General features: G+C 41.8%; 1 protein-coding gene across 7 annotated transcripts in view; it reads left to right on the forward strand.

Moving 5' to 3' along the window:
* The window catches only part of LOC109996130 (ERC protein 2), a 150,289-nt gene that overhangs the window by 111,497 nt on the left and 16,013 nt on the right, over positions 1-22,779 (forward strand). For all 7 annotated transcript variants that reach the window (XM_065961255.1, XM_065961260.1, XM_065961259.1 and 4 more), the window contains one exon: positions 3,172-3,237. In XM_065961255.1, the coding sequence (XP_065817327.1) occupies positions 3,172-3,198 (27 nt within the window). In that variant the 3' untranslated portion in view covers positions 3,199-3,237. The remainder of the gene's footprint in view (positions 1-3,171; positions 3,238-22,779) is intronic.

Genomic DNA, 22,779 nt, shown 5'->3' on the forward strand with positions numbered 1-22,779 from the left:
TGAATCTACATCCAATTAAAAACTTTAGTGGCATTTGTTTTAGTAAATGAAAGTTTAGAGTGGGGATGCACATTATATTAGATGTAGTGTTTAAACTACCATGTAATCCAACAGGGACTCATTTTAAACTCTAGTCATGTAGTTTAGGTTATGTTTTGTTGCATTTTTCTTGCTGCAATTATGTTATATTAAAATTATAAAGCTTTTAGTTCCCTGCATTGTTTGAACGTTTACCAGAATACTTGCTGCCACATTAGGCCTCACACTAAAGCTGAAGGGGCTCACATTTTAGTATCACATATTACTCTCCTTTACTTTGCTATTATAAAAAACACCTCAATATGGCTTTCCAGCACTGTTTTACTGCAGCAGTGTTTATAGTGTTTGACATTTGAAACAGTAGCTTTCTGAAAGCGATAATTCAACTCCTCAAGTTGGCCTGAAAAAGCTCTGCAAAGAGTGTTATTAGGGTTGCTGGGAAATCTTGTTAAGAATGTGGGGAATAACAAAATAACTCATAAATCTTGGCCGATTGGCTGAATAATACTTTCTATTAAAGTTGAAATTGTATGTCTATAAAAGGGAACTGTAATGGCTCACGCTTTGAACGCAACATTTGGGAGAAATTGAAAATCAAAAAGGATTTACAAGAGGGCAAAAATAGAGCTTCAGGTAGTTCAGATAAAAATGTCATCACCCTTGCACATTTGCAAATATAGAGATGGGGATAAGTTGACTAACAGTTTGCATCTATGTCCTACTCAAAGAAGTGTACCAAGATCATGCCTTCTGTCCACAAGCTACAGCCAAACTCATTTGGATTTAGCCATGTTTTCTCCGTTGCTTTCCCTCATGTGTCAGCAACAAACTTTTAAAAAACAGCAGACCCTGTTGAGGTCAGCCAATCACCTTGGGGCTTTTCCTCATAGCTGATCTTTGAACTTATAGGGAAGTTTGGCAGAGGTCAGGGGAAGGCTTCAAAAGTGTGCATGCGTGCACACAGCCTGGGTGTCACTGAACCCTTTGCGCTGAGACTGTTTTCCTTCCAAACACAGGACTTCACATCTGCTTTGATCGCCCTCTTTCAAATGATTGATCACTTGATTTGTTTGTTTGCTTTTTCGACACTTTTTCCTGCCTCTTCTTCCGAATTCATCACCCCTTCTCCTCCTTTATCAAATTTCTTTCTTTCTCAAACTCAAAAACATTTTTTATAACACCTCTTCTGTTTCTTCTTTTAAGTTCTTTGATAAATTACCAATACATTTTCCTTTCATTCACATTCATTCTCTCTATGCCTCCTTGCCTTTTCGCGTTCGTCCTGCAGTTGTGTGTCCCCCACTGTCTTTTGAATTTAAAATGTAATATCCAACAGCAGCTATAGGTTGGTGGTTTGGTTTTCTTCCTTGCCCACTGGATGATTGATTATCATAATGAAAATGTAACAAGGAAGGTCTGTATTCACCCTGTAGACAACAATGCTTTCCAAGATAAAGTTAGTGCCAAAGAATTACAGTGATCATATATGCGTTTTCACAGAGACAGAAATGTACACATTGCCTGCACATCTAACTTGTATCTTATAGACAAAAAGCACATTTGGAAACATTACAGTAAAGTGGACAAACAAACACAAGCTCACTCTTAAAGTTTTCCAAGGAGCCAAACCGCAATTCTAAAGCTTGACGCTACAGTTAGTGGGTCCATCCCAATCCTCAAACTACACTCCCTGCTCTCTACTTCATCTGTGATGGACTTGAGGACAGGTGAATACTAATCTTAGGAGACAAGATCAGGAAGTGGACTTAGTCTTTTTAGATGCACCCCAGGTCTGCATCTCAGCATGGAGTGTGTGCAAGTTTGACGATCATGTTGTGTTCATGTTGTTCTCGTTTAGCTATACCAGCACCACTGCCAGATACTTGGCAGCAGCCTCAGAAGGAAATAGAAAACAGCCATAAAGTGTTTATCAGAGGCAGAATTATACAACCTTTTCTTCTGGGTTGTTGTTCTTTTTTCTAAGCTTTAACATGCTGTCTGTTTCATGTTTATTAGATGTAGCACATGGTATTTGGCCTGTTCTGTGTGTGCTTGTGTGTATGTGCGTGGGTGTGTGTGTGTGTGTGCGTGTGCGTGTAACCTGGCAGAATGAGTGGTTAAAGGTCTGGCTCTGTTTACAGGGCCTGTCACAGCCATTCACTACACATTAGCATTTAGCATATAGCATGTTCCATTGAAATGCTATTATATGTATAGCTTAGCTGTTTAGGTGTAGCCTACTGAGTTTACTGAGCCTGTCAAAACCACTCAGGCCAACCAAAGCCACTGTGGGGTGCAGCCAAAGCCCCTTGTGCCTTTCAGGTCTTGTGTAGGGTAGGCTCTACTCTGCCGGAGCCTTAGTGTAGCATTATGCAGACAAGGGTTTGGCTGCCAGCTCATGCTAACCATTGTAATGTTAGTGTCTGAGTGAATTAGCTTTCCCGTTAGCAGGGCTCTTGTCTGCACTTTTTCAGCGTCAAAGAATCCCCTTGTGTGTTCAGTTATTGGCATCTAACAATTACACTGAGGAAAGCTATTCATGATATCATAGAGGTTTTCTGAATGAGGAACATGAAGAGGACTGTTTTGATTAAAAGTTTCAGGGGGTTAAGAGGACTGTGAGATTAGTCAATGAGACTTGTAAACTCTTGTAGTAACATAATGGGAGGAATTTGTTTTGGTGCGCATTGGCCCCCACTGAAGGTCTCTGAATGCAACTGCACTGTCGTGAAACACACAGTGTATTGAAATAGCCAGCTCAGGGTCGGACATACAGCCTACTGTTTCGCAGAGCTCTGGCCATCATGTTGAAAACCTGTCTAATATTTTCCCACTTCCAAAGTTATATGGTCCTGAAAGCAGGGGAACTCGCGCTCTGTGTAAATGCGATGGACGCGATTCTCCCTCTTAAAAGTTATTGAACTATTAGATTGACTTCGAACTACTATTTTCCTTTGGAAAATATACAAAGGAAATACATACTGTTGCTTTAACCTCTGGACTGGAGTTGTTCTCAGAAGAAGATATGTTCTGCTGCACACATACTGTTTGTTTTTTTGTTGTTGTTTTTTTACATAGTGTCATCATAATGGATGTTAATGGTGACTTCTTTCCCTTGTACTTCTCTCACAGGATGACGAAGAGGGAATATGGGCATGATGACCATCATGATGGAAATCCTGCATCCATTCGTCCACAGTGAGTTTCTGTTTCACTACTTTTGTTGCATTACTCCGTTTAGTTTTGGGATAATATACTCTATATTTTTAATGATCTTCTGCACAAAAGGCTTTCTCAGCGGGCTTGAGTAACCATTAGTCAGGAACATTGATGGTACCACAATAACCACAGTATTACCCAACTCTGACAGAAGAGAGTGTAATAGAACCCGGCTTCTTTTCCCATTGCTTATGAATTTCAGTCAACTAAAGAGCCTCAGTTTATTCAGGGGTTTATGGCTGCCTGTCTGTGAAGTGCTCATATGCAGGTTTTGCAACGTGCTGTGTGTGCACTCTGTGGCTATATAGGTAACTGTGTGGAATTAAGCCTTTACACACCCAGCAGCCCAAAGCCAGCGTACCATGGCCCTTGGGTGATAAAAACGACAACAGTGAGAAAAACCAGAGATGGACTAGTCTGTCTCTCCGTGCCCCTTTTTTTCAGTTGTAGTAAAATGTTACAGCGCTACCCCACCCTGTTTTGTGCCAGTGTGTGGGGTAGTTAATTACAATACAACACAGAACAGTCATGAAGTCTGTTTTTTTTTTTTCAGGCTGCAAGCTGAAAAAGCGTAAAATGAAGAATGCAGAGTCATAAAGGATAATTCCTGTTTTGGGAGTTTTATATCGAAGCCCCCCCATAGACTCAGGATGCCTTTGAACGCAGACTTGCAGAAAAAGGTCTCTGCAGGGTGGGTTATGGTTTGCTTCGATCAAATACATCTGCGTGTAAGACAAACAAGGACAAAGAAAGATTTATAAATGTACATGTTAGGAGTGAGGGATAAAGACGGGAAAAGGGGGAAGGGGATATTTGCATGCATTTATGTGAGAACTAGGGCAAAAACCAGGCAGCATGGCACACTCATAGTTTCCAGTGTATCTCATTCTTCTCCCCGAGTAATCCACAGGTGGACCATCACAAGCAGATTCTGTCTCTAACCTCAATGACTTAGTAGTTGTGCACTTTGCCTCAGTGCTGCTTGTGGGATTAAAAGTCCTATAGATTGTACATGAGCAAACGGGTTGTCTTCCTGCAGTGCAAAGCTTTAGTGGGTTTAGCTAAGATGTTTATGTGTGCATTTGCAAGCCGGTCTGTGTATATGTGTGTGTGTGTGTGTGTGTGCGTGCGTGTGTGTGTGCGTGCGTGCGTGCGTGCGCGCGTGCATGCGTGTGTGTGTGTGTGAGCAAGAGAGCGTTGCTGAGCTATACAGTGCCGGAGCAGCCCACATAGCCTATAATCCAGTCCATGTGTGCCGAGAATGCAGCAGTGTCAGGATTCACCGTAATGAAACAGACCACACTGCCCCCTCTCTTTCCATCTCTCCCTCTCTTTCCATCTCTCCATTTTTTTTCCATCACTCCCGGTCTTTCCACCTCTCCACAGATTTCAGCTTCCCCCCCATTCTAACGAATATTCCTTCAAGGTAAACCTATAGCTGAGCCCGTCGCTAGCCTACTGCTTGGCTATCTCCAATCAGATATCCTGACTGTGTGCATACGCGCGTATGTGTGTGTATGCATGTGTGTATTAGTGCTTCTTATCCCAATCTAATAGAATAAGCCCGGCACATTAGCCTTTAGCGCAGAGTGGTGTTGTGGCTAGCGATATCAGTGCTGCTCATCTATCCACTGCTGTTATTCTGGCGGTGCACAATGGGAGCGCAGCTAACATGTATTAGCCATCCTCCATGTGAGAACAGATGGGAGCCATTTAGCGGTGTGTAGCTACAGCGCAATAAGGCCAGACCTAATCCTCATATCCTGTCCCTGAGTGAGCCTTCCCTAATATGAGCGAACAGAGATGACAGCACCGATAGACAAATAGCCGAGGATCTGTGTGCATGTGTGGGTCTCAGGCCCTTGCAGGCCTTTATGTTAGCTTTCGGTGGTGATTGGTAATTCTTATGACTAACCTTGACTCCAAGTTTAAAGCTACATTTTGAATTCCACACAAACCAAAGTGCTGAGTTTTAGTTGGCAAGTTCTGAACTTCTCAGCATCCAGGTGTGGATTTGTGTTTGTTAGCTATGGTTTTGTCTAAAAGGACTCAGGGCTCTGATTGGCTCGTTGCGGTTTTGTTTGTCCTGCTGTTGATTACAGAGGTTTTGTTTACCCTCTTGGCCTCTCAGACCCCTCCTAATGAAATAAGAATGCCCTTTTGGACAGGGAGCACAAGAGAAAGGAGGTTGGAGGAAAAAAGTGGAAGAACATGGGGCCAAAAGAGTGAAGCAAAGTGGGGGGAAGAGGTTTTCTGGAAACATTATGCTTTTATCCCACCGTGAAGTTATTTATACTGAATGAAGCAAAAAGAAGCTGAGAGGTTTTCCAAGTGGGGACAGAAATATGTTTGTGTGTGTGTGTGTGTGTGTGTGCGCGTGTTTGTGCAGGAAGGAGAGAGGCCTTGTTCAGGTTAAAACAAGTCAAGAAGATGGCTTTCATTTGCCCATGCTGTGTTTGCCCTGAATACAGTGTTTGTATACATTGTGTATGTCAGTAAGTTCTCACTTGTGTGTTCTGGTCTTAAGTAAATACAATTTTAGTTAGAAACAGAATCTGAGAAACAGATTTTCAAAATCAATCTCGAGTAATCATTGTTGAGGTTATTATTCGAGTAACTTTTCACTACTCCAATAGTTCCACTCAGAGTTACAAGTGCAATCGAGCTCTCTGGGTATGTATAGATATATACTTAGTAAGAAAATTAAAATCTGTACACAGCGGTTTAACTTCTCCATCTACGGCTTCAGCTTTATATACACATATGCATTGATAGCCTGATTACAGCAACATAAACTGCTTTATGGCAGCTACGGTAACTCTCAAGGGACTCATAACTCCATAAGGCAAGAGTACATATCAAAAGATGGCAATAACGTGCACAAGTCTTAAGGTCTAAGGTTCAGATTGTGTCACAGATTTTTGGTTTGGATCAGATAATTTTTCAAATTGGCCAAAGAAAATTGAATATAACTTCAATGACTCAAACTGTGCATTTGACAAGCACTATAAATTAAAATGCATCTCCATGAATTATAAAAAAATGTATCACATCTTCAGTTTTCTTCACTATGTACACATTGCTACAGTTCCAACAATAAAAACACAAGCAGTTAAATTAATCTGAGCTCCCTTTTAATTTAGAAATTTCCTTAAAAATCTGTGAACAACAGACTGTGATATAAAAAGCTGCAGCATTTCAATAATAGTACTTTTACAACACATCAGGGACATCAGGGTCATATAAATCTTTATGGTGGCCACCTCAGCCTTATTTTGTACCGCCCCCAGCCCTCTGTCAAAGTGTGATGTGTGTGTCATATAAATCACTGCTTTTCAATGAAAGTACCTGATTAATTTGTCATTACTAACTGCAATTATGGCATTATGCTGATGTGGAGAAGGCACTGCATTGTAAGCTGTGCAGTAAACTAGAAAAGGCTCTACCAAAACTGCCAAAGGAGAAGTCAAAACATTTCCGCAGATAATGGAGTATTTTCTCCCGCTACACTGCTGTACATACATGTCCTTTACGCATATCCAACTTCCAATGAATTGCACATGCCAGTAATTAATAATCTACACAGCTCCCCGAACACATGTTCGACCTGCAGAGGACTTGTTCATATGAATGAAAGTAATTCTGACTGAGGGTTTGATGCAAATTAGTTTTTGCTTATCAAAATAAAGTTAGCCCAGTTATTGATTGAAGTTGGATTTATCTATGGACAAATAGAGACTAACACAAACCAAACAGCACTTACAGCACTATGTGTGCACCAAAGTGCCCCAAAGCGAAGTACTCCATGTTGCTTTTAGAGAACAAGTATAATTCCTATTCGAACCCATGCTCAAAAAAGTTCCAGCAGTGTGTAAACATGGATGCACGTGCACATACATACTTGTGTGTTCATTTGGATAATGTTTGGGTGTGTGGGTATCCCTCACGTGAGTAGCCATGTTGTGCAGTATGTCTTTGGTGACCAGTGAACCACAGCCTGGAGGTCAGTGGAGGAGTCTGACCGAGGCCATCCCTCAGCCAGCTGTCAGCATCATCAGTCTGCCAGGCCAAAGGTTGTTCCACCAGGTTGAACATGAGTGGCGAGAAGTCAATAACTCTGCTGCACCTGAGAAACAACATCTGGGTGTGCTGTGTGTTGTATCCATTCTGTCCATACTGAAACAACACCTGAATTATTTTCCAAATGGGCCCCCTCCTTTCGGAGGTGCAGGGTGTAGTGAGCTTTTCTGTTTACACACAACATCAAAAATGGCTGATGCTGTTGGCTGATGCAAAAAAATTATGTTAAATTCTTAAACGATACAAAAGTACAGGTACATAGCTAATACATGTTCAGAGATCTGTATTAAAACCTTGTTTATAGAAGGATGTTGTATTGTCTCTGAATGACGAGCTCTTTATCATGTTGAATATTTGCTTACCGAAGTTGTTCTGTGACATCACAATTAATTTACTTCTAAGTAGTAAAATGAAGAGCAGCTATATAGTTGCTTTGTTAATGTCAGTGAATGAAGTTGTAGACAGACAGGACCCAGAGACTCTTCTTCAGCCCCAGCAGACAGAAGAGGAGGACGAGGAGGACGAGGGTGGGAGGAAAGGAAAGAGGTTTGAGGGAAGGAAAGACAGTCAATTTTGTGGAGCAGACAAGCTTATTCATGTTTTTTTTTGTGGTTTTCTTGATGTTGTGTGCAGGAGAGGACACTTAGACACCTGATGTGTAGATCATAAGACAGTTTGTCTGAGTAAGCTCCCCTTTTTCACACCCACTACACACTCATTACACACGCAGAGACATGGCCACACACACGCTCGTGCAAACCTGCAAATGTGCAGGTGCAAACACCAATATTAAGGGTTTGTAATTTTAGCTCTGGGATTGCAGGTAAATCCCTGCTCATAAGTGCCTATCCACGCAGTGAAAATATGAGGTTCCTTTCCCTCGTCCAACCAAGCGGGACCAAAACCAGCAACAATGGGCGATGAGCCCAGACATTATCACTGGTCATGCTGTCCAGTACCCCAAAGTTATTAAAGGTGCACTTTAAAATTAGTTTTCCTTTAATATTATTCAAGGATTTTTTTTTTTTTTTTTGCATTAAGTTCCACTTGTTTTTGGTAGAGTACTTACATTTTGGTTGCATTTAGAGTCAAATGTGACCGTTATCCTTTCATTTTTTAACATTGGCTTCGAATTTGACCCAGTTACTTCAGATTTATCATTTTTATAATTCTTGTTGTCATTCTCATTCAACAAATCACATCATTGTCTCTCTCTCTTGTTGTACCAAACACTGCTGAGTACTCTGACCTCACTTGCTTTTTAAAGGATTACAATAATGTGGTGGTTTCGTGTTCTCAGAGTCGGTTGCTGTTATTGGGGTTCTCAGTTCAAGTGCACAAACATGTTTGCAAGAAGAAGACAATAAGCACTTACTTTTCTTTCATGTGTATGTAATTGAAATGGCGCTATAGGGCTTTCTAATTTATGATCCCTAATTCAGTGGCTCAGAGAAGCTCTAACTCAAACATGCTGCATGTAACAATAACCCTAAAAAAGGCTTATCCTGATTGACTGGGAATTTACATGCAAATTTTAAGGGCATTATTTTTTAAGGAGGGTATTATTGAACTGCTGCTTTGCTTGTTGTGATAGAATGTTGCTGTTTTTGTCAGGGTTTGTCTCTGCCTGTTTTTGAGCTATAGGTAAAGGAGTGCACTTGTGAAATTGTTCCAACTTTGTTTATTGATCTTGGGAGGCTGTGGCTCATTTGGTATAGTATGTCGCCTCACAACCGGAGGGTTGGGGGTTTGATCCCCAGCTACATGTCCGATGTGTCCTTGGGCAAAACACTTAACCCCAAATTGTTGAATGAATCAGTATGAACGGGATTAGTAGTTTCTGATGGTCTCTTCACATAGCAACCACTGCCACCAGTGTGTGAGTGGGTAGGTGTGTCATGCTGTGTAAAGGCGCTTTGAGTAGTCAGAAGACTAGAAAAGCGCTTTACCAGCTCAAGTCCATTTACCTTTTCAACTGTTGTAGCCAATTCTTGAAATCAGGGTCTTCAAATAAAAAGTCAAAACATTAAGTAGGTTCAGATAACAGAGAATCCATCTGTAAGACCATAAACTGAAATGCATCTACTGAACTGCCTCATCCTCCCCTCTCTGTCTGAACATGCCAGGTGTGATTCAGTCTGAGTCTGTAAACTCCTCTCTGGTCTGCTCTCTCTCGACTGAAACAGCCAGCCAACAGTCATAAATCAGTACACCTCAAGCTGTCGCTATTTTTCACTCTTTTCTCCCTCATTGAAAGCCTCGTGTCTAGAGAGAGCTATGCCCAGAGGCGTTATGTGTTTGGGGTATCCTTTTTTTTTTTTTGGTCTGTTTGTACATCCCTCCTATTCTTGTGAATAGAATGTCTCAGAAACACCTGGCGGAAATCTATCATACCACAAGTCCAGCCACGGACACATTGTCAGTCTACAGAAAACATAAATGAACATAAGCTGCAACTTGACTGATTTGGGTTAACCTGAAAAACCGGAGGAGGTAATTCTTGTTTTTAACTGTTTTACTCGTTATCACTTATCCCCATCACTTCTTCCAATTTCACAAGATACATCCAAGTATTCCTGTGGCTGACACCGAGTTTAGATTAGAAATGATGTGTAAAATGAGAAACACAGATCTAAACATTGTGGTGAAACTGGGAAATGTTGAGGTCAAAAATGGGAAAATAATTGCGTTGATTAAATATCTTTGGCAAGATCTCACTGTGAGCCAGCTTTGTGCGAGTGTGTGTGTGTGTGTGTGTGTGTGCGTGTGTGTGTGTGTGTGTGTGTGTGTGTGTGTGTGTGTGTGTGTGTGTGTGTGTGTGTGTGTGTGTGTGTGTGTGTGTGTGTGTGTGTGTATGCTTGTGTGTGTGTGAAAGAAACATTTTGAAAAGAGAAAGAAAGAGAGATTGGCAGGATTATGAGGGTGTTTTGTGAGCTTATTGAGATGGCAGCACACAAAAGTTCTTCCCTCAGGAGAAACTCACACCTGCGGAGCCACTTATGAATCTTGTGTGCGCGTGTGTGTGTGCGTGTGTGTGTGCGTGTGTGTGTGCGTGTGTGTGTGTGCGCGTGTGTGTGTGCGCGCGTGTGTGTGTGTGTGTGTGTGTGTGTGTGTGTGGAGAGCAAAATCATTGCGCAAGAGAACTCTCGGCGGGATGCTCTAGAGGTCAGATCCCGCGTTCAAGCCGGATTACAACCCAAAGAGAATGCCTGAACATCAACAAAGAGGCACAGGTGAAGGGAGGGAGATATAGGGATTTAATGACAGAAGAAAGGGGAATCATGGCCTTTTGACTTTAAACCTGTTATTTTCCTCAGACTTCCTGTGCTTGCCTCTCTCTCTGTCTCTCTTTCTAAGAAACACACACACACACACACACACACACACACACACACACACACACACACACACACACACACACACACACGCACACGCACACACTAAAAGCCCCAAAAATACCACACAGCCTCCGGTTTTGGGAAAGTCCGGTGTTTTGCTGTGTTTGTAACATATAGACACACCCTTTAGCTGTCAATCACAGCACTGAGGCATGTTCAGAGTACTCACACCTGTTGACTTTACAATATGTGACACTTGATCAAACTGATATCGTATTATTCACTTAGAGGGGGGTCACACCCTGCAACATACAGCACTTGTGATGTCTTAACTCAAGCACCACTGCACACACATACACTCTCCCTCTCTCTCTCTCTCTCTCTCTCTCTCTCTCACACCCACACACACACACACACACACACACACACACACACACACACACACACACACACACACACACACACACACACACACACACACACAGACTTTCTGTACATACACCTTAATCGCCTAATAGAAAGCAAACATTTATGATCAAGATTGACACCCACGGAAACGCTGTGGCGGAGCAATAACACTAAATGTATTTTAATAAGTAATAGCAGAAGGAGTTTGACTATTTTCTTTCCCTCTGCTAGAAATGCCGTAGCTGCTATCGGACATTGTAGAATTGTAGAGGAAAACTAACAGGAATTTACCTGTTTCCTCTCGCTGAAAGTCATCCTGGTGCAGAGTCAGCGGAGAGGCTTCATAGCTCTGGCTATCGCTGAGCTACTGTAACAACATCAACAACCCTCGGACTGCCACTCAACATTAAGGGTTGACCACTAATTAGGCCTTGTATAACAGTAGGCTGCAGTTTATTTCTCACGCTAGCCCAACACTTTCCCAAAGGTCGTCCACGTCTAGAAAGCTCGTAAAAAGTGAGATCTGCTGTGTTGCCGTTTATCAAAACGGCAACACTTACTCCGATTATTGATGTCTTGCAGTGTAATTAGTTATGAAAGCCTTTTCCTCGAAAGAGGAGCTGCTGACATTCTATATCAGTGACCTATTCAAACCTCCGTAATGTTTGTTGAATTTAAGCGTCAAATCCCAAAATGGGTCACAAGCATTTTGCTGCAGGGTACCCTTATGACATGGGTAGTAAAAAGTTTTAAAGCCCCTGAGTCTTAGGGCTACAGAATAAACTTCTCATTTGGGCCTCTTGCTGAAAAAAAAAGGTGTATAAGCCGCTGGCCTGAATGAAAGTTAGTCCAACACAGCTCAGCTTGTTGGGCTGAGTACTTTCAGCCAGGTTGTGTTTTTCAGTGAAACCTTAGAATTGGATTCCAGAAAAGGCCTCTCTCTCTCTCTTTCTCTCTCGCTCTCTCTCTCTCTTTCTCTTTTTCTGTCACTAGATCAGCTCAGACAAGCAGATTAGTGCTGTAGCTGCTCTGTCTGTCCCTCACAGCTTACTGTATGTCACTGCTATAATCCCTGTCAGCAAACCAATGGGTCAGGCTACTTTACAACCGTGTCTTTCCCATACATGTATGCACTTGCACTCACATGCACACCAAGATACGACTTACACATGTGCAGTGAAACTCACTCTTCCTTTTTTTTCTCTTATCTGGGACTGTGGAAAAGCCACACTTGTACGATGACATTCAGCACAGGATTAAAGCCCATGTAAGACCCTCCTCAGTTTACAATACTGCTGCCAAGAGGGGATCTATACAGCTACACACTCTCATGCAAGCCTGGACACACTGGCAGGGACACTACATGCACACACACTCACACACACATACATACTGTAAAAAGGCAAGCGGAGACTTGTTTGTGTGCGCACACACCTGCATAAAATCTCTACACACTCTGGACCTAAGGAAGTCTTTCACCCCAAAAACACAGGGAGACACACATTTAAGCAATATGCCATGCAAGGATACACACACTCTCTCTCTCTCTCTCTCTCTCTCTCTCTCTCTCTCTCTCACTGACATTCTTTTGTCCCAAATTCCCCAAAATCCTACTTGCTCTTCTCCCTAAATAAGAGAGGGTATCCTTACCATTATTGAGCCCACACAATCCCATTTGTCTGCAATGGAATCATTCAAGTCACATATACAAACTTATACACAAGAACACACTTGTGCACAATGTCCTAACATGCACACTGTATGCATCAGTGTTGCCAATATGCACAAAACAAAACAGTTAAAGGAGGTATTTGAGACTGAGAGTAGATTGGATGCAGAAATTCTGGGTTTAAGTTGCACTAAGGCCAGACACAGACAGGACCTCAGATGCTGCTGTGTATCTAGGTCATGCTGTGTGTATGTGACTTTTTTTTAGTGTTTGTACCTCCAAGGGTAAGTCAGTTGGGTCTGGGGAGGATTGTCATTGGTATGCGCGCAGATTGGGCTAGTCTGCAATCCTCTTCTTGATTGGTTGTTTATCCTCAGGCTTCCACTTTAGTGGTTGCTTTGAATCAGAATGCATCTCTTCTGTCACTCCTTCTGTGTTTGTCTTTTTCGATCTCCTTGTTCTCTCTCTCTCTCTCTCTCTCTCTCTCTCCATCTCTATTGCTCACAGAGTGCTGCCTGTGTGTTTGGAGGAAGTGTTTTCGACGTTCTTAAAGCAGAACCAGCAGCGGGCTGCTCTGTGTTGCTCCCAATCCATGCGAGGTTTAGAGTTCAGATGGTTGCCCACATCAACCTGAGGTGCAAAGTGATCAATAAAAATGTGCTTTATCAAAAGCAAGATGTTGTGGAGACTAACAGGGCTATGCTGTGGCTACACACGCAGATATAAGGCAGCCGGCAGTCTCAGCCTCTCCAGTAAGTGTAGTGTTATGTATAAGATTTGCATTAAGGCTGTTATTAGAATAGCCTTATTTCTTAGCATAGACAGTTTCTTTTCTGAAGTAGCTTATGTACAAAACATTAGGAAATTGTTAGTTTTATGTTGAAAGAATCTTTCCTTTGTGTGTGAACAAACCATTTTAAATGTTTTTGTCTGAAATGTTTATTAGAGTTAATGTACCAGTGCCAAAATATCAATAAATAAATAGTTGTATCTACAAAACCCTTCTTTCTGGGCATCTTAGTGGCCTTGGGTTTATTACCCATGCCATGATATTAGAGTTGGGTGTTTTTATCTTCTCCTTTGATTCCTCAGTTTCCTTTAACCTCTCATTTGTCAATCAAGCTCCATATAGCCAATTACCGATGTAAGTTTTTTCCTTTTTTTTTAACTACCTGATGGTGAGTGATTAAGTGATAATTCCAAGGTTAAAACAATCTTTGATCCCAGCTCCAAAGCATTGAGCAAACCTATGGTTCATCTTTACTTCACATTTGAAATTCTTTATTATCTAGTTATTTGTGTTGTTGTATCAGCGCTCTCTTGTGAACATTATTACCTTTATCAATGCTTTTTGCTTGCATGAAAAGACTTATAAATGTAACAAATATATTAACTTTTGACATCAGAACCCTCAGGGGAACTACATTATCCTCCCCCTGAAAGCCAACCTGTCCTTTTAAAGCACTGCTATGACGCACCTGTAATTAAAACGATGTTGACCTGTACACCAGCTGGCAGAGGGTGGGAGAGAGCTAACTGAGGAAGAGGGACTTATTCTTCATTATTCTTTCTCACCAATGGCAGAGTAGAGCAAGGCAGGATAAAAGCTAACACCAGTCATCAATAGGTGCCATTGTACTTTAGCTCAACTCTAATATCCTATGCAGGAGTGGCCTAGCCTGACAGAGTGTGTATGTAGCAAGGCCTCAACCCTGCAGCTATAGGATTAGCTTCACTGCTGGGTGGTCCTCCTTCTACTGATCTCAGAAAATTATCATAGTTTACTGTGCTCTCTCTCTCTCTCTCTCTCTCTCTCTCTCTCTGTGTCAGGGAAATGAATCAGGTCAGGTCAGTCAGGTCCGTGTCTTAACATTGGAAGAGAATTGTACTTGAGTTCAGGCTTGATCTGACTTTTATTCAATATTACAGTTCCTTTCAGAAATGGCGAGAGAAAAGCTTCGAGGTCAGAGAACGGGTCTTTAAGGTTGTTGGATTAAATCTCCATGTCTGGGTGAACGGGTTCTGAGTGTAACTGCTCGGTGGCCAAGCTGTGGTTTTATTATTGCGTGGTCAGACCAGAACTGGTGAAGCAAAATTTACTTGGTTGCTGTGGCAAAGAGCGGGCGGGGCAGGAAATAGTATGGGCAGGGTTGCAAGTGCAAGCTAGCTAACATTAGCATTCCACAAGATGGAAAAGTTCCATGTTTTTTATCCAACAATTTTTAATGACCCTTCACTCGAGTTCAGTTGAAGCCAGTGGTGCAAAAATGAAAAGGCAAAACTCTTTCCTTTTGTGTAACAGTCAAACCCACTCTCTCTCTCTCTCTCTCTCTTAAATTGCCCAGATTTTGATGAATGATTTACCTACTCTGTGAAATCAATCCCCAATAGGAAGTGAGTGTCATGTTTGATGAGTTTATTTAGTGGGATTTTGGCTTGAGTCCCTTACCATGTAGGGAAAAAGAGCTGATTCAAGGTTATGGTGCATTAAGAAAGTCAGTGGAGAGATTAACAGTCAGATGCTTATGAAATGTTATGAATAAGATTCATACTTAGAAGCAGGTAGTAGAGTCATGGTCTTTAGATGTTGTTTTTCTCCTCATATCGCTTTCCTACCTTTCCTTCAGCCTTTCCCTCTTGAGGGGTTAAGCTTGTTATAATTAGGACAGAGCACTTTTGGCATTTTCTAGCTCACACATATACATGTACAAACACACAAACACACCAAGAGGCCAAGCACATGTTCTCCATAACAGAAACCACCAAAGACAGACAGGTAGTGTGACAGGAGCGGAGCTGTCGGAGGCCTGGCGTTCTCCCCATCTGAAGGGATGGGAGCGGAGGACAATGTAAACACTCTGTCACACATATAAACAAGGCCTCGCTCAGGTTTCACTGCACAGTTAGGGAAAACTCACCCTGTCTTTTATAGAGAAAGTATTTGTGTAATTTGTTTACGTGAGATTCCATAGCCCTAATGGGGAAATGGCTTTTTGGGGATCACACTACACCTGAGTTCAATTTCACAAGCTCTCTCACAGACAGATCGTAAAGATGGCATACCAGAGCGGACGCAATCTGTCTTTCTCTTCTGCGTCTCAATTTAATTTCTCAGCCCTACCTCTCTCTTCCTCTCCGTCACATTCTTTCTCTCCCCCTTGTGCTCTTTCTCTCGCTCTCTGTTTTCACCCACTCACTATGAACCCTGGCTTAGCCAAGTAATGATTCAACAAATACTCAACCACAGGTGAGTCAGAGGCAATTCTTAATAACGAGTTTGACATTGGTTTTCAATAAAAATTATGTTTTACGACTGATAATGTATGCTTGATGTTGGTCCAATTATTTGTTAACATATTTTTCAGATATATTTCAGAAGAAGTTGTGAACAGAAACCAAAAATGTGACGCACACTGCTAAGCTGTGAAATATGCTCTAGCTCAAATTAGCATGAGATATGAGCTAATAAATCTTTTCTGCTGGCATGGAAACACAACATGTGTGCATTGGCATTATATGGGTCAAAGCACAAGAAAAACAATTTTTTTTGGTGAAAAAGACCAACAACTACTGCATTATAAAGCCTATATTGACAGTATTTATTGTTCTATCCTAATGATATTCTCAAGCCAACTATGTATAAACACACACACACACACACACACACATGTACACACATACATGTATACGTGTTCACCCTGAGCCAGCTTCAACCTCCCGCTCCTCCAGAGAGGCACCATGTGTTTAGCAGAATATTCTGCACCGCAGTGCAAATGAAGTGAAGTGCAGGCCAGGGAACAAGACCCAAACATGTGTTTGCTTTGTTTGTTGCCTTCTAATTACATATACACATAGTTATTTCTCTCACACAGTGTATAGTGTGTGTGTTTTTAAAGCTGTGTTTGTGTGTCTGTTTCCCTGTTGTAACGAAAAGCTTTTGTGTCTGGAAGTGATGTGTCTCACAGCAGGCATTCCATTCAGACTCACTCTGTTTGCTTGGGTAATAACTAGGCTGAGCAATAATTCGTCTGTGCGTATGTTTGTCTGCGTGCACATATATGTGTGTCTGTGCATGTTCAAAGGAATAACTCCCTTGCATTTTACACATTTACAGATAAAAGCAAGCTTGTCCCTTTAACTTTGACACAAACTGTCCAGAAATGAAATATTTTTTGTCTCTTTTTTGCACAAAATTTCTCTTTTCCTCAACCTTTTCCCCCATTCAATTTGATCCTTAAAGAACTAGAGTCATAGTAACTTAAATGTCGAAAAATGTTTCGCAATGTACCCCCTCTGTGCACCAATAAAGTCTACAAACATGCTCATACTGATAGGCCTCATTGATCTTCTGTTAGGGTTTGAAATTGAACACACATTCACACACCCCACCTAAGGAGAATATGTTTTCCCTCAATACCATGGGGTCCAATAATAGCCAGATCAGCTAAGCGGTTGCCAGATCAGAGTTGTTGCTGCCAACTGGTGAGTACAACCCCACAAAACACACACACACACACACACACACACACACACACACACACACACACACACACACACACACACACACTGAGATCACAGGCCAACCGTTTTATCAGTGATGTCAGCTGTTATGTCAGCTCAGTCAGCCCTACCTCTGCCTCATCCTAGCACAACACACGCATTATCATGAGATACTCTGATGTCAGAGAGCGAGGGGAGAGACTGATTAAACTTTGTATATTTTGGATTGGGCAGATTGGGAAGAAGTTCAGAATTTTGTCTTTTCAAACAGTTGTGTTGGGTAAATAGGTTTTGGGTGTTTTGGGTGTTTTGATATTCACACTACAAAAATACATTTAAGTAGATTCATGTTTGTATGCCTGCATGCATGAGGTCCACCTTTGTAGTACATGAGTTTGTGTGCGTGTGTGTCTGTGTGTGTATCTGTATGTGTGTGGGGTGGTGGAATGAAGCAACATACCATCACTTTATCATACCTAAGCAGAAACAGTATGAAAAACTGGTGAAAGATGTTTTGTGGACATTTCTCGGATTCCCTTTTTGGCGAGAGAAAAACAGGGAGAGATGAGAGGGAAAGCAGAAGAAAAGGGGGGGTCAAGAGAAACATGAAAATCAATAGACATTTCTGTAGGTTTCAAACCTGGTTACTCTTCAATGATCAGTGCTAGTCACCTATTGTATCCATTCTCTATCGTGACTTTCTGGAAGTATTGTGTTCCCAAACACAGGAAGTGTTGCTTGATTTTCTCTTTCTTTCTTTCTTTCTTTCTTTCTTTCTTTCCCATCAATCTCACTCCCCTATTTTCTATCTCCCTTTCTCACACATGCAGATGTTGGATTGTTGTTTGCTTTTCTTGCCAAGCAAAAATGCTTTCTTCTCTTTTTGGTGTTGCGTGATGTGTGTGTGTGTGTGTGTGTGTGTGTGTGTGTGTGTGTGTGTGTGTGTGTGTGTGTGTGTGTGTGTGTGTGTGTGTGTGTGTGTGTGTGTGGAGAGAGAGAGAAGGGAGAGCAAGTGCTAAACCCAGTATCTTGCCTGAGTGCCGCTGCAAAGGCCCAGGTTGACAGAGAGGATTGAGAGTGTCATCCATGGGATTAAGCATAATGAGAAAGACTGACAGACAAGACAACATTGCACACATGCACAGAAACATTCACACACATGCACTTTGAACACACGCCGAAATTTGAGCAAGCAATTATAGAGAGGTGTATCAAAGTGCTGTGATAAGCCCCTGTTTAAATGATTGTGAGGGGTTCCATCCCTGCCTGCACGTCTCTACAGGGAGGGAACAGGGATTAGCCCTCTGTACTTTCACTGTATCCTCTTTTTTTCTTTAATGTCTCTTCCCACTATCAATCATTTATTATCCCATCTTTTACAGTTCCTTATTGTGGGGTTTTGTGTAAATCCGAGGATTGCACTCTCTGTTGCTTGCTGGGCATTTATTCAGACTTAAAACCAATTGTGATTGTTGGGCAAATGATAAGAAGGCATTATTTGTATTGACTTTTTTTACAGTCTGATAAGGATAAATTCAAAAAATAAATGATTATTATTGGGTTATTTACAAGCTATACTGATAAGGTTGCCCTCTGATAGTCAATCATCAGTGGAGAACACAGTGAGTTATCTCGTATTTTGTCAGTGCACCTCTGTTTATAAGCTGTATTGTGTACACAGAGCAATACAGGGGCAAGAGTAGGGGATGCTTTAAACTTTACAAACTGGGGTTTGAAAAAAATCTTTACGTGTCAATCTGATTTTTGTCCGAGAACAGTATAATCCACAGAAGTCAAGGCGTGGTGATTTAAACTGATAGAAACACTGCGTGAAGCAAAGAAGAATCTGCGTCTGTATGATGCTTCTTTTCGGCCACAGGCAGAAACAGGTGGTTTTAAATTGAGCCATCCTTGGCTTGTTTAAAGGTTACTCATTTTCCAGTGTTTATACTTAAAGAGGTTTTAATTGGGGTTAAGATTCTCCACAGAGGTTTCCTGACTTCAAAAAGAATCGACCAGAAAACCCAAACTGTGAATAACAATGACTATGAACTAACACATTTTTCTCCAGTAGTTCTACATCTTTTCAATCTTGCCAATTTTTATCTGTTTGTCATGGTTTTGTCTAAATCTTGTGCCCAACAAAACTTCAAAGAACCTGTCTTCCTCAGAAGAGCTTGTCCACTTTTAATCTATAACTGCCTAGTGGCAGCTCGCAATCACTGTCCAATCAGATAGCAGCTGATAAGTGTGGCATGTAGCAGTTAGCTTGGCACCCATCAGGCCCTCCTGGCCTAAATGCAGGCTTGTCGGCACAATGTTCACTTAAGGCTTTGCAAGATTCTTTGAGGGGGATGATCAGCTTTCATCTTATCACTTTGCACAGTGACACAGGCTTCAAAGAGAGCTGGTCATTTTTACTGGCACTGCACTATGTGTGTGTGTGTATGTGCATGTATATTAGTGTGTACCTTGTGCGTGTCTGTGTGAGCTATCGACACATTCCCAGAAAGCAGTTCCAGGCTGTAGGACTGTGTTTAATGATGGCAAGGGCATGGCTTCAAAGAGCTGCAATCCAATCTTCATGTGCAGAAGTGCACACAGAACACACACACACACACACACACACACATACACACACACACACACACGCACACACACACACGCACACACACACACACACCTCTGCTGGTTGGAACGAACATGAGAGTTTGAGCTCAATCTCTTAGCCTGCTCTTGTAATTCATCAGCTTCAGTCTAAACCTTTGCAGGTTTATAGAGAAAGACGGATGAATATCCAGAATGTGAAGCTTGTATGACACATCGTCACAACAACAACAACCTGTTATTTTGTGTTATATTTAACAAACTTTCCACCAGTTTTCCATATCTCAACTTTAACCTCCTCGATCAAATGAGTGTTTACATTTTTCACCTCCCATCAGTAAGCTCAGACACATAAAAGCATTTGTCTATCTGTGTGCTCACTGTGATATTGTATGCAATGTGTGTTCATTCTAAACTCTGATGAAATTACAAAGCTGATGTGCAAATTGTTGGAACTTAATTAAACAAATCTTAAAACTGGACTGAACACCCTTCCACTTGATATTGCCATCATTTGTAACAGTCTGCTCACACTCACTAGATTGTTGCTGTCAGCAGAAGAATTTCTCCTTCCAAAAGGCATATTCCCAAGATAAGAGATAAAAAATTCTAGGTCTCATTTCCAGATTGATGCTGATAACTTTCTGCCACAGCGCGGCAGTCTTTGAGGAACTTGGAACAAGAACATTTCTGACAGTTACAAGACTTTTATGAAAGCTCTGGAAGGCTTTTCCTCTGTTTGGAAACATGAGATAGTCCCAGGCCTGAAACTGACCCTCAAACCTTTGGTTGGAAATCCTTCATGCTTTCAGGTTTACGAGTGTGCATATGTTTGACTTTGGATGTTTTAATGTGTGTGTGTGTGTGTGTGTGTGTGTGTGTGTTTGAACACATGCGTAGCTGTGTGCCTCTGGTGCCTTTGAGGTGTGTTAAGGTGTGTTTCTCTCTTTGATGTTTGGCATTGGGTTTATAAAGGGGTTGGTTAGAGGCATGCATTTTTTTTAAGTGTTGGTGCATGTGTGTGTCTGTGTGTCGGCCAGCAGAGTGGATGTGGTTCACCTTGCACCGGCCACCTGTAAGCCATCGACAGAAATTAGCCTCTTTACTCTTGATGGGTTGCAGAACGTAAAAGGAAGGGGCGGTGAGAATGTTGTGGGGGAATGTTGGCGAGGTGTGTGCGTGTGTGCGCGCGTGTGTTTTCTGTGCTTGGTGGTGAATATTTGGACTTCAAAACTACACTCTCAGAGTGCCACGATAAAGCAGAGAAGGAAAGGGAGACAAGGTATAGACCATACAATGGAACCATTTGTTTCTCATTTGTCTTCACTGTCTGGGGATTCATGTGTGCATGTGTGTGTGTGTGTGTGTGTGTGTGTGTGTGTGTGTGTGTGTGTGTGTGTGTGTGTGTGTGTGTGTGTGTGTGTGTGTGTGTGTTGTAGTTTTTTTAGCTGTGGTATTCCAGCAGGAATCCCAATCCTGCTCCAGAGTTTTGCTCTTACTCTACTAAACGCACACAACCAGGACTCATTAGGCTCAGTAAACAAATAAGTCATTAATATCAGCCTGCAGGCTCCACACATACACAAATTTAAATATATAGACATGTGCACGTACCAAGAACCACGCCCATTCCCACCGTGCCGGAGGTTTCTATTGGCTGTGGGGGTTCGGGACTAGTGAGACTAATGATGTGGTTCTTGTGTTCCTACTTCCTGTCCTTTGCTGGAGGACTTGTGGTCCTGATTACTCTCCACAATTCAACTCCCTTGCACAGGACACTTTTACTCTGACACACACACACACACACACACACACACACACACACACACACACACACACACACACACACACACACACACAGAATAGATATAGAATAACCTGTGTAACTCTTCTCAGACTTGATATGATTGACCAGGAGCACTGGAAACACTGAGCATCTGTGTTTACTTCTCTTTTTCTTTTCTCTGTCTGTTTCTGGTTTTTCTGCCTGCCCTTGTTCTATAGCCAGGAGGTTGTTTGGTGTGATGAGGGGCTGACTGGTCCCGTTGTATTTTACTTACTGCTCTGCAGCCCAGCCCTGGCACCAGGCATCACAGCTGCACTATTGATCAGAGGGTTTGTTCGCTCTGTACAGAGAGCAACACAAACAGGGACTTTTTTTCAATTGTAAAATCCATACAGATTAAGAAGTCAAATGCAGGACAGAGGAAAAAGACCATCTTTGTTTATGGAGATCGAGGTGTTAAAGAACCGTATCAGTGGTTTGGTATGTTTTAGAACAGAAACTCAAAACTGCACTTTATCACATCTAAGAAAAATGCAATTTGCAATTTCAGCAAGTTCTCTCATTCTTTTTTTAAGATAATTCACATGTGCATTTCTAGATAATGTTAAGACAGCCTGCCCTTGAAATCTTCCTGAATTGCTCTAGCACACATTCCTCTCACCCCGGAGCAAATGGGGCGTGAGGCACAGAGTTTCACGCTACAACAGTTTTTTGCCTTATCAATGCATGTATTAAGACATATTCAACATACCAACAAAAAAGTAGATAAGGACATACTGGTAATAGAGAAAAGAGTATGACGCAGCTTCATTACCTGTACAAGGATCAAACCAGTCAAGCTCAAGTTGTAGGATTTGGACATTATCACCTCTGTTGGAGCCATGGATGGGTATAATTGTCTTTGTAGTATTTATTTAAGGTTTAAGGTAGTTTGTTATATATTGGTGTTTTGGGTTATTGATTATTATATCATTTATTAGGATTATATTGAGTAGGGGGATATCGGGTCACATGGGTATGGGCAGAGATGTATTGATTTAACTCACCTGTTCACCTTTTGTTCTCAGAGGGGGTGAGCTGGGTTGCCGTATTTTTTGTTGACCGCTATTGTTTCTGGTTCACTGTGATTATGA

Source organism: Labrus bergylta, chromosome 12 (genome assembly GCF_963930695.1).
Source record: "Labrus bergylta chromosome 12, fLabBer1.1, whole genome shotgun sequence".
In the NCBI taxonomy this organism is placed as follows: domain Eukaryota; kingdom Metazoa; phylum Chordata; class Actinopteri; order Labriformes; family Labridae; genus Labrus; species Labrus bergylta.